General features: G+C 48.9%; 1 protein-coding gene across 1 annotated transcript in view; it reads right to left on the bottom strand.

The window, feature by feature from the left end:
- Window positions 1–12838, bottom strand: part of PTGFRN (prostaglandin F2 receptor inhibitor) — an 85192-nt gene that overhangs the window by 37549 nt on the left and 34805 nt on the right. The window contains exons 2-3 of the mRNA XM_042953583.1: window positions 6492–6860; window positions 3243–3656 (exon numbers count right to left, since the gene is read on the bottom strand). Of these exons, the coding sequence (XP_042809517.1) occupies window positions 3243–3656; window positions 6492–6860 (783 nt within the window). The remainder of the gene's footprint in view (window positions 1–3242; window positions 3657–6491; window positions 6861–12838) is intronic.

Genomic DNA, 12838 nt, shown 5'->3' with positions numbered 1-12838 from the left:
TTCAGCATTCCCCTGTCAAAGCTTTTTACATGGAAACGTTTTACTTTATTCGAGCGTTGTTTGTTTTTGTTTTTTTTTTTTTTAAAGAAGTTGAACATCTGTAATCAGAGTAGAAAAACATTCAATTCGTGGTAATGCTCTGGGAACAACTGCTTAAATGAGAAATAGCTAACGCCTCCCAGGGGGTTCAAGTGCAGGCGCAGTCCTGGTCTTCCAGCAAGACTGGCTCAGCGTCAGCTATCCTGAGGAAGCTCAGTAACAAAGGCTGGTGCCTAGTTCAGAAACGGCCCAACCCCAAAGCCCAGGCCCTCTGGAGTAGATGGTTTTCACAGGAGTATTTCCAGAGCCGACAACATTTCCGACAACCATTTCAGGCCACGTTCAAGACCCACCTTGACGAAGATGGAAAACGAAGTGGGTATAATAGTATAAAAGAGAACTGATAAGTCGAATTTTTCACCCTCCAAATTGTGCTTCCTCCTTCACCTCTTGAAAGGGGCCAAAAGTAATTTGAGGGCATCTTTTGAGAGGAGTCAGTATGGAAACTTCTGCTCTGAGCCTGTGCTGTGGTGAACAGCCCCACATATGATGCCTGTGGTCAGAGACCCTGGAATGCTGCTAGCGTCCCTCTGTGTGGCTGGAGGCAGGAGGCTCAGGAGAGAGCCACGTGAGGGAAGCAGGGGTAAATACACAGCTGTAGACTGCACATATGGAGAAAACGGATTCTTAGCTTTAGGGATATCGGCAGAAACGGCTCTTCAAGTGAATAGTTCACTTTGTAATTTTCTCTCCGAAAGTTGCGAAATAGCTTGTCACATCACTAACCATTGTTCCTGTATGTTCTGGACTGGGGGGGGGGGGGGGGGGGGGGGGCGGGGGGGCTGGTTCACAGCTGGGAGACAGGAAAGTGCAGGCGAAAGAAAAAGGAGAATCATTTCTAAGGACTCGTAACGCAAGGGGATACCTCAGACAAAGCCTGTGGTGGTGAAGCTTTCTCGGGCTGGACAGAACTGAACCCATAAATCAGACACCAAGATGTGCATGAACCAGACCACTCCCAACATGGCGGGGAGGCGGTTATTGCCACATATATTACACAGCCCCACTGTTTAAGTGGCTTTGGGCTGTTTATCATAACAATGCAATAAGAATATTTAAGAAGGTAATTCTGGAGAGTGCAGGTGTTGACAAAAGAGAAAGGCCAGCACTCCAGTGTGGTGGCTCTCAACCTGGAGTCCAAGAAGGCAGTTTAGAAACTCTGTGACATGGATGGGAAAAAAATCTTGCCTTTGTGCACATGTGTGATCTCTCTCTTGCTCTCAAGAAAAAAAAAAAAAAAAAAAAGAAGCCACAGACATTTTCAAAGGATGTTGTAATTGTTGCACGTATCTTAAAATATCATTTGCATCCATTGCTACTTGGAAAGTACAGTAGTTACTAAGCCTGCCACTACAGATTATTTAATGAATGAATAAAGCACAATATTACTACATAACAAATTTGTCTTAAAATATTTTGGTAACTATTTTAATGTAATTGTTTTCCTTTGTCAGCTCAAATATGCGTTTTAGAAGTTAAAACACGTTAATTCTGAGAAAGCATCTGTGGACTGTCAAAAGACCGTCAAAGCGGCCCATGGCACAAAATGGTTACAAACCCCAGGCTCAGGTGACAGTCAGAGGCTAGTACATGCAGGCTCAGAGTTTTCAAGTCTCATACTAGCTATTATGGGTTCTGTGGCTTGTTTGAAATAACAAATACCTTTACAGTTGAGATTCCTGCACAAAAAGGTAACTTGTTGCAAAGCTGAAACTCCTAATCCTCTGCCCTGTGAGAACAGTTGTCTGATACAAGCTGAACATCCCAGCTTCTTAGGGCAGATTCCAGGCAGATCACCTCCTCAAAGGAAGGTGACCTGAGTCCATTTAGAAAGTGATTTCTGCGGCCAGTGGAACTAAGACTGACCGCGATGGGTAGCATCCTTCCTCGGCAAGAGCACCTCCCGCCTCACCTCACTAATGGCTGCGGTCACTCGGGAACCTCACTCAGGAACCTGCTTTTTTACCAAACCCAATTCCTGGGCAGTGGTATAAAGGCAGAGCAAAATGCTCAGGACCATGCAGTCTGCAGAGGAAAAATACTCCCCGTGTGCACGGTTTCCTGTTTTCCTTCCCGTCTGAGTTACAGAGTGGCCACACATTCGCATTTACACTGAGGAAATGAGTCTGTCTTCCCACCGTACAAAGCAGGGGGCGGCAGCAACAGATGTGAACACGTTAGATTCCCAGAAAACCAAGGACAGCCATCCATCCACAGCAAGGGCCACATCTTGAGATGGTCTCTTTACGCTGTCTTTGTCAAAGCTGGAGGTTCTACGGTGCCTGGAAACGTTCCTCAAACCCCTCTGACCCCAGGGCCCAGACAGGGCTGACCGCCTGGTAGGTTCTCCATTAATGCCTGTTGGATGCTGAGTCAACAACAGCTTGTTTTTCTCTCGTACCTGTCTTTTCATGGCTTTTCCTAAATGTCTCTTGTATTTTCTTACTTCTCCAGTAGGAATAGGAAAGTGTTGGCTTTTTTTTTTTTTTTTTTTTTTAAACAAAGGCTACTTCACAGATGAGAGGACTCAGAACTTCTTGCACGGAGACCCCAGGGCCAGATGCTTGCTCCTGGGGTGTGTGTCATACATGGAATGAGAAGAGGCCCAGCCCTAGAGAAGTCTCACCTAGCAGGGCACGGCCCATCTGAGGGGACCCAGAGGACCCAAGATAGACGAGAGGTCTGCGCATGAGACAGACACACATCCCCACCAGCTGTGCAGAATGGAGGATTCAGAAATTCAGGAAACACCCGAGCAAGATAAAGCCAAAACACAATAAAGGGAGCAGGGTGGGGACAGCTCGGCCCCAAAGCCCCTCGGAACACCAGGTCGGACCTCACTTTGACACTTAAAGGGACTTAAGCTTTCAGTCAACAGACTGTCTTAGTATTTTCTGCAACCTGCAGCGTCCCCTGAGTATGAATCCAGACGGGAAGCAGCTGTAAAGCCACACTACAGGCACACGGCACAACACCAATGCGCCTTTCCCCAGCTGTCACCACCACCTACTCCCCCATCCCCTCAAAGCCAGGGCGCAGGTGACCTGTCAGCAAAGGACAGGGCTCCCTCCCGCCTGTTTCTTTCCCCGGCACCGGCCAGAACACAGGCCAGGGTGTCAACCGGATAAGTCCCAGGAGCTCACCTGTCGGCTGGATCAGCACGGTGGCCACGTCCACGGCTTTCTCCTGAATCTCCTGCCAGCTGCCCTGCTCTCCGATCCACTCGCTGACCACGCACCTGTAGGAGCCCTGGTCGGCGGCCAGGGCGCGGGCCACGGACAGACGGTAGCCGTCGGCGCCCACGGTGTCCAGGCGCACGTCTCCCACGCGGTAGCGCTGCTCGTAGCCGGGCCCCGGGCGGAAGCGGCCCTCGTGGGTCAGGGCCAGCACGCTCCGCCGGGCTGTGCCCCGCTGCAGCTCCCACAGCAGCGCCAGGTGCGTGTGCAGCGGCGACGCCGTGGAGGCCGAGCAGCGCAGCTCGAACGGCTCGCCCAGGCGCAGGCTCAGGCCCGGCTCGGGCGGCGCACCGGCACCCACCTGCAGGGCATCGGCCAACACTGCGGGAGGAAGGAGAGGTGTCAGTCGCGCCGCGCCCCTCGCCCCTGCAGGCACCAGCCCCTTCTAGGGCTTTCTGGCCCCAGGGGGAGCGGCCCTGCGCCCCTGCCCTGTTTAATGACCACGTGGGAACACTCCCCATTTTAATTTGTGCGTAAGGCAAAAAAAAAAAAGAAGAAAAAGGAAGGAAAAAAGGAAAAAGAAAATAGGAAAAGAAAAAAAGAAAAGAAAAAAGAAAAAAGAAGAGGCACTAAGAAGACATCCCCCCCCCCCCCCCCCCCCCGAGCTGGATGGAAAACACTCCCTTTTGGGAGTTGTGCCCTGGGGATGCGTTTCTGCCACCCTTGAACAAGTTGCTTTACTACCCTGTGCCTCAGTTCCCTCATCTCTAAACAGGGGTGACAACTGGACCCATCTCAGGGAGTTGAGGGAGTTGAAGGAGTGATAAGGGAAGGTACCTGGCACTCGGCAAAGCTGGAGGATAACTAGCTGTTACTGTCAAACACTCCTCTGTTCGGGCACAGGGCTGCAATAGGGAGCCTGAAGAATCTCCTAGCAGATAAAGCAGCATGATGGGAAGACGGCAAAAGCATGGCATGAGCTGCCTGTGCCCTGCGGCCCAGGAAATGCCTAAGAATAACTAGGGTGAGCAGAAAGTTTCTGCAGGATAGGAACCCTTTAAGGAAACCTGAAGCCTCAGCTATTTACTCTATTAGGGCCATTTGCAAAAAGGCTGCCTCTTTACAGAGTCTAGAATAAGGGGCCAGAAATCAAGAAAGTGTTGGTGAGTGCACGTTAGGAAGGGAAGTGATAACCGAGGTAACCAGAAAAGTGGCCTCTACCAGGGGGCAAGGACAATCTCCCAGGCTGGTCTACAAGCTGGATAAAAGAATCCTCAAACACCCCTATTCATGATCTCTTCCGTTTTTCTCGACATTCCACACCGAGAAAGGAATTCAGCGTCCTTAAGACAAAACTACATCTTTAGAAAAGACCTATCCTAAAGACCATCTCTACTGCACAATGAATGACCTTCTAGTATATACATCGGTCTGTGAGTCTGGTTCACATGACTCAGTTCCCGTGGCCAGTTATCTGTTAGCACACAGCCACAAAGCCGAGGGCCACACAGACCCTGGACCGTGCCGGGCAGGCACCGGAGGCACCACCTGGGGAGCCAGCCAGTCTCTTTTGTGACCGTTTATCTATCTCCTTTCCTCACCCAAGGAAAGCCTCTCCTTGCTTCTTCCTTCCAAAGACTGGAGAAGAAACAGGAAACCACTGTGGGAACAGGGTGGGGGAAATTCTCCGGCTGCCCCCTACTCCTCAACATGAGAATTACAGGGGACATAAGTGTGCATCTGACCTAATAGAGGTAGAGCGTGTTTGTGACTAAAAGCAACACATTACTGAACTGCAATCAAGAATGTCTCATGGGACTTTTTTCTAAAAAACATCTTTAGGATTTTCTGTTAGAATAAGGAAGAGGTGACGGAAGAGGCAGATTTGATGTGTCAATACCTACATAATGCATGTGGCTGTTTTATTCCCTCAAGATGGTTGAACGGGGTGGGGGGCAGGGGAACAGCAGCTGAGACATGGCAGAGTTCTGCGCATGATTACAGAGGGAACAGATACTTGGGTCTGCCCTCTTTTTTTAGATCATCGTGTACATCTTCTACTTGCCCAATCGTTACCTACAGTCCCTGCTCTAATATAAATGCTTTATGGCGGGGCGCCTGGGTGGCTCAGTCAGTTCAGCGTCCGACTGGGGCTCAGGTCAGGATCTCACGGTTCATCAATTTGAGCCCCTCATCAGTCTCCCTGCTGTCAGCCGGCTTCGCATCCTCTGTGCCCCTCTCTCTGCCCCTCCTCTGCTTGTGCACTCTCGCTCTCTCTCTCTCTCTCTCTCTCAAAAATAAACAAACTTAAAAAATACATAAATAAATACTTTTTTGGAACAAGGCAGGGTACAAATAAATGCATAATTAAGTAATAACGATAATAATGTTTCTATTTTGCTGGCCCCAAATGAAAATAGTTTGTTCTTGCTTATTTACTAATTAGCTGAGAGAATTTTAGGCAAATAATTAACCTATGCTCTTCTACTTCCTCATGTGTAAATTAGGCAAATATCCTGCCTGGTCTTCTTCATTGGGTTCAGAGAATCAAAGGTGGGAATAAATCTAATAGGACTTTGGAAATGGAAAACGAGCAAACAAACAAAACCAAACCCCAAACATTCCAGGTACGTAAGGTATGATTCTCCGCAGAGAGGCCAGTAAGCTAGCGGGGTCCGTTGTAAGCTAGCAGTGACCACGTCATCCTGTCTCTACAGAGAACTCACACAAATTCTAGAGTGGGCACTGAGATCATGAAGGGCACGAAGAAGGGCATAAGCTTGGAAGTATGTGATAGTCTCATGAGAGTGAACGTTATCATGACCGTCACCTTCTCATTGCAAATCTGCTAATCACCTTGTGCTCGGAGCCTTTAAGGGGAGCACCGTTTCACAGAGGAGAAGTGGAGCCATGTAGCATGCCCACGGCCACACGGCTGTCCAGCCAGTCATTGGAGCGAGTGCGGGCAGCCTGGCCCAGACCTGGGCCCTGCCACCACGCCAGCCAAGGATGGGTCAGAATCACAGTGAAGAGAAAGGACCCTCCCAGGTGACCCCGCCTACCCTCTGCTGTTAAGCAGGTAAGGTGCTTCTTTCTGTCCATTGGACGGAGGGAGCAGAGCCCCAGAGGAGTCTCCTTTCTTGGCAAAGTCACCCCCAGCCTAGTGGCCGGGGAAGGTCTGGCCCCTGACGCGATGCCCCCCCCGAGAGGCTATACCTTTAACCTGCACTATATCCTCATAGTTGCCCTGGACGGTGGCGTCAGTGCTGGGGGTGGAACACTTGTAGTGGCCCTGGTCCGAGGGCTGGACATTCTTGATGTGGAGCTCCACGCCATCGTTGGCGGTCCGCCGCAGCAGGATCTCGCCCCTCTGCAGGCGCTCCCGGTACGGCTGGGCCGGGAAGCCCGCCTCCCAGGTGCTGGCCAGCTCCACGAAGCTGCTGCCCGAAGACGAGAAGCTCCAGTCGAAGTTCTGCTCGCTGGGGCCGTCATAGTCGCTCACGTTGCAGGGGATGACCAGCTCGGTGCCCACCACCCGCACCAGGCTCCCCGAGGGGACTCTCACCACACGCCCTCGACACAGAGCTGCAATGACAAGAGAGGACGGGCGGGCGTTGAGTCGTGGAAGGTCATCCCAGGATAAATGGGTCAAAACCCTGTTGGGTGTTCCTGCTCACAGGCTTGTGGCAAAAATGTGACATGTGGCCAGCTGGGAAAAATGAGGCGCTGCCTCGATCTGAGAAGGTTAAGCCCATCCCTAGAACCCCGAGCCAGGAATACAACCCTCAAGTGCGTGCCTCTCACACAACAGTTTCCTAGGATTGGCGGGGAAGAAGACAAGTATTAAAAGTAGGCTAACCGTAAACCTGAATGGCTTCTTCCCTCCCGTTACTATTTAACATACCATTGTCACTCAGCGTGATGCAGAAATATTTTAGGGTTGGTGCAAAAGGAAAGGACACAGCTAATCAAGTATTTACATTTCTGCCCACCCTGGATCAACCCTCATCCCTGGAGACCATTCCCTAGGGCTCCTGAGACCTGATTTACACTGATGGATGCCAATCCCGAAACCCGAGAGCAGCCTGCTGATAAAAAGATTTAACTCCGGTTATCTGACATTGCCTATAAATTAATATTAAAATATGACGACTCCACCAAGTATTAATTTTCTATTTTCTGGCTCATTTCCTTCTCCCTACTCTTCACCCTGATCTAAATTCAGAATGAGGATAGGGAAACACAAAGGGAGACAGCGCCTTGTCTGGCTGGTTGCTGGGCGTTGTTAGGAACGCGGCAGCTTGCCGAGTTCAGAGGACAAAGCCAAGAGTTTACTGGTGTTCCCTGGCCCGAGAGCACATACCTCCCAGGCCTCTGATAGGGCCCCGGGGACCGCACCTATGTGGCCTTTAAGATGTCATCTTTCCCATGAACTTGAGGGTGATTTTGTGGTACATTTACGACCTGTGTACAGCATTTCAATTTGGACCAAATGAACTTGTCTGGCTCCTGCCTGATGTGCCAGTTTTATGAACAAACTGGTATAGCACTAAGGCAAAGGGGAAGCCATGGGCTCTGATATCCAGGAGGTCTAAGTTTGGGTATTCATATACCTTGTACTAGGATGAGTGCACATTCACTAGATTTCTCGAAATTAACTCTTTTTCTTTCTTCAGTATTAACGTCAGTCATGGCTAGGTCAAAAGCAACATCACTCAAAAATCACAAGAATTAAAAAAAAAATACTCCTTGTTTAAAAAAAAAACTGAACAAAATCAACACTATACTAACAATTATAATGGAAAGACAAGAGGGGCGCCTGGGTGGCTCGGTTAGGCGTCCGACTTCGGCTCAGGTCATGACCTCAGGGTTTGTGAGTTCGAGCCCCGCCATCAGGCTCTGTGCGGACAGCTCGGAGCCTGGAGCCTGCTTCAGATTCTGTCTGTCTCTGTCTCTGTCTCTCTCTCCCTCTGCCCCTCCCCTGCTTGCGCTCTCTCTTTCTCTCTCAAAACTAAATAAACATGAAAAAAAAAATTTTTAAAAAGCAAGTATGAAGTGATTAGAAGGACTGGAAAGAGCTCTTTCCCAATACAAAGAAATTAGATTTTTATAAGGGAATCAGTTATGTCTTATACAGAAATCACATACAAAATTGAGTAATTTCCCTAGAAAGTTTAGTTGTAAGAACAACTACCACACCAGATTTGCCCTCAAATACACTCTGATAGGAGTATACACTCTGAAGGAAACCGAAGAGACTGACCTCTCTTAGCTCTGGCTGCCTCAACTTTAAAATGGGGAAAGAAGGATTTACTGAATTTGTGAAACGGAAAATGCCTGGCTGAGAGTCTGCCGTGTAATAAGAGCTCAATAAAAAGGGAACTTCTGTTATGTATTTTCAATTTTGTATTTCTATCATTTGTTAAGGGTTGAATTACGATCCCCACCCAATACCCCTATGGTGAAGACCAAGCCCACAGTATCTCAACGGGTGACCATACTTGGGAATGGGGTCACCGCAGAGGTTATCAGTTGTTATTAGACATCATCGGTTGAGGTCATACGAGAACAGAGCAGGACCCTAACCCTATGACTGGTATCCTTAAAGAGAGGGAAGCCTCTCTTTATGCACAGACGTGTATAAAGGGAAGACACCACGTGAAAATGAGGGCAGAGACGGGAGGTGAGGTGTTTACAAGCCAAGGAACACCAAAGGTTGCCCACAAACCACCGGAAGCGGGCAGGGAGGCCTGGAGAAGACTCTCCCTCATCCTCCGAAGGAATTGACCCCGCTGGCATGCGGTCTGCTAGTCTCCAGAGCTGTGAGAGAGCACCTGTCTGCTGTTGGAAGCCCCCAGGTAGTGGTTCTTTGTTACAGCAGCCCGAGCAGACAGATACACCATTGTTGCTCGCTCTCCAATGATTCACTTCATGGTTTTCAAAGTCTGAGTTGCCATTCGGTGGTTGTGAAATGAATTTGTAGTGGCTGTGACCAGCATGTGTGTGTGTGTCTTAATACAACGCAACAGAAGAGGAAATATTAGAGTCCACTGCATTTAGTACGGAATAAATACTGTTGCATTCAACGTTAAGTACACAAAGGTGTGTGTGTACCAGATGATGATGAAAATTATATATCTTAATTTGTATTGGGGTAAAAAAAAGAAAAACAAGTTGAACACTTTTTAAAACCCATCTCTTATTTTCTGCACCCATTACCATTTCCTTGAAGGGGGGGAAAAGGAAGCATCCCTACAACAGAAATAGTGATAAGGTTAGTGTGTGCTCTATGCAGGGGGCTGTCTGTCAGCCTACCGGGGGGTAGGTCTGGACTGCTGCCCCGTTCAAAGAAAAGATGCCACACCCTAAAACACTCTCCTTAAAAATAGAGTTATTGGTGCTAATAACTCGGAACTGCGGGTCACGTGTCTTCCTGCAGACAACAGGACTGTCATATTGTTACGGAACAGCACTCAAACATGCTGCTGCTTTCTTCCTAGGACAACCCGGTGCTTACAGGATGTGGCCCATGACCTCACATCTACTGCTTCTGGCAAACACACAGCATATAGCCTTCCTGCTGCCCAGCATTCCTCAAGTGCTCCTCAGATCGGGCTGACTCTGGTGGAAACCGGGTCAATCAGAATCATTCTGGCTCACTTTTGCGGAAGCCAATCAGAAACTTTCAGTTCCCTTGGAATCAGGGTACTATAGAGATGATTTTCAAAAAGAAAGAGTCCAATGGGGGGTGGGATGGAGGGGAAAGTGGGTGATGGGCATTGAGGAGGGCACCTGTTGGGATGAGCACTGGGTGTTGTATGGAAACCAATTTGACAATAAATTTCATATTAAAAAAAAAAAAAAAAAGAAAGAAAGCGTCCAAGATGGTTGTGTAGGAAGATCCTGAACTCACTTCCTCCCAAGGACATATGCAATCTACAGCTATGTAGGGATCACTTCCCTTTGAAAAAGATCTGAAAACTAGATGAACTGTGTCCACACAACAGAAGACAAAAGGACTACAGTGAGATGGGTGGGAGAATTAGGAACACTGTCGCACCAAAACAACCACCCCCCCACTGCAGGAACATCTCGGCAGACAGGCATTTCTCCTGGAGGAGCAAGGGGTCGGGACCCCACATCAGACACTCCAACCCTTGGGATCCATGTTGGAGACACAAGCGCCCCAAAACATCTGGCTTAGAATCCAACAGGGCTGACATCCAAAGAACCTACGGTGCCACGGGAAATGGAGATTCTTCTTTTAAAGGGATCACCTGCTTAGGGATGCCTGGGTGGCTCAGTCAGGTAAGCGTCAGACTTCAGCTCAGGTGATGATCTTGCGGTCTGTGGGTTCGGGCCCCGTATTGGGCTCTGTGCTGACACTCAGAGCCTGGAGCCCGCTTCGGATTCTGTGTCTCCCTTTCTCTCTGCCCACCACCCCCCACTCCCACCCCAGCTCATGCTCTGTCTCTCAAAAACAAACATTAAAAAAAAATTTAAGGGATTACCTGCAGTCTCACTTGCCCCAGAATCCAGTGAAAAAGCACCCATTCCAAAAGCACCCAGACTGTATGTGAAGGAGATTCATTTGCTGGTCTGGGGCATCTGCTGGAAAGACAGCTGGCGCTCTCTCCAGAGATGGGGGCACTGGCAGAGACCATTTGTAGCTCTCTACCTACCCTGCTGGTGTAGACTGGGTGCTTGGGCACAACTCAGCACCCTCCCATGGCCTCACTGGGCTGGGTAGGGGTGAGTGGTCATGGCACCGTCCTGCCACCTTGCTGAGGCTGGAGATCTTGGGTGACTGCAACAATACCGGCTCCCTGGCAGGCGTAAGCAAGCAGGAACAATCACGGCATTCTCGGCCTCCCTTGCCAAAGCTGATGAGTGCAGGTGGCAGTTGTGACGCTCCCCTACACCCTGGCTGGGGCTGGCAAGCCCTAGTGGTCATGGCATTCTCCCACCCTCAACTCGGGCCAAAGCATGCATGCAGACAGGGCACTCTCCTGCTGCACTGCTAAAGCCCACGGGCATCTTCCCACTGCCTTTCTGAAGCTGGCAGGGTACCCCACCCCTACATTCTCTAGCTGATCTGCTAAAGCCAGCAGACATGCAGAAACCACACAGGAGATACCCCCTATCTGCCTGGCCCTGGTGGCCAAGGGGGCTGGTGTTCCTGAACTCCAGGGGACTAGGACAATCAGAAAGACAGTTCTTAGCAAGCCAACACCCACAGGACACTGCACAGACAGCAGACGGCAACACACTTAGGGTCTTCCTGCGAAAAAAGGCCTATTTACTTATCCTGAAGCTTCAGCCTGCAGGATAACCCTCAGGTTTCCAACACATCCGGAGGCTATGCAGGCATTCCCAGGGAACATAAGCAAAGAGACACCATCCTTGTGCACCCCATTGGCCTCACTACAGCTTGATGAGAACTTCCAATAAGATTGTACACTTTCTCAGGGCCCCAATTTTGCAACTGTTCCCCAAGGGACGCCTCCAGATCTCCTGGTCTGGAGGCCAGCAGGGTTTACAAGTGCAGTCCCACAGGACTGTATATATTTGCATAATTTAAAAACTGCTGCCTAAGGGTCTGGCTTCTACTCAGCCTGAAACGAGGTGATAAATGAGATTTGTCCCCTTGGAGCAGTGACAGATCCTGGCACACCCTCAACAATAGGGACATATCAAGAATAAATCAGGCTACTTAGACAATCACAAAGGTTTGAGAGACAACTAAGAGCTATGGCAAGGTCGAACAAGAAGGATCATTACCTACACAAGGCCACTCCTTCATGCCCGAGAGGTAGCTATTTCACCTAATACCCAAAAACTAATGGAGAGTCAAGCAAAGTAAGACAGAGAAATATGTTCCAAACAAGAGAACACACACACACGCACATCTCAGAAGAAGACCTTAATGATATGGAGATAAGTAATCTCCCTAATAAAGAAATCAGAGTAATGGTCATAAAGATGCTCACCAAACTTGGGAGAAGAATGCATGAACCCAGTGAGAATTTCAACAAAGATACGAAAATAGAGGAAAGTACCAACCAAAAGTTACAGAGCTGAAGAATACAATAACTGAACTGAAATATACAGTAGAGGAATTCAGAGCAGACTGGATGAAGCAAAAGAATGGATCAGTGAACTGGAAGACAAAGCATTGGAAATCACTCAGAGCAGCAAGAAGAAAAAAGAATTTTAAAAGATGAAGATATGGGGTACCTGGGCGGCTCAGTCAGTTAAGCATCCAACTCTGGCTCATGGCATGATCTTACGGTTGGTGGGTTCAAGCCCCACATGAGGCTCTGTGACACTGACAAGCTCAGAGCTGGAGCCTGCTTTGGATTCTATGTCTCTATCTCTCTGGCCCTCCCCCGCTTGTGCTCTCTCTCGAAAATAAACAAACATTATAAAATGTTTTTTTTAGATAAAAAAATAAAAAATGAAGATAACTTAAGAGATCTGTAGGACAATATTAAATGGAATAACATTCACATCATAGGGGTCCTAGAAGGAGAAGAGACAGAGAAAGGTGTGGAAAACTTAAT

The sequence above is a fragment of the Panthera leo genome, chromosome C1 (genome assembly GCF_018350215.1).
Source record: "Panthera leo isolate Ple1 chromosome C1, P.leo_Ple1_pat1.1, whole genome shotgun sequence".
Lineage (NCBI taxonomy): Eukaryota > Metazoa > Chordata > Mammalia > Carnivora > Felidae > Panthera > Panthera leo.
Note: the sequence above shows the minus strand (reverse complement) of the source record. Positions and strands in the feature narration are given on the sequence as shown.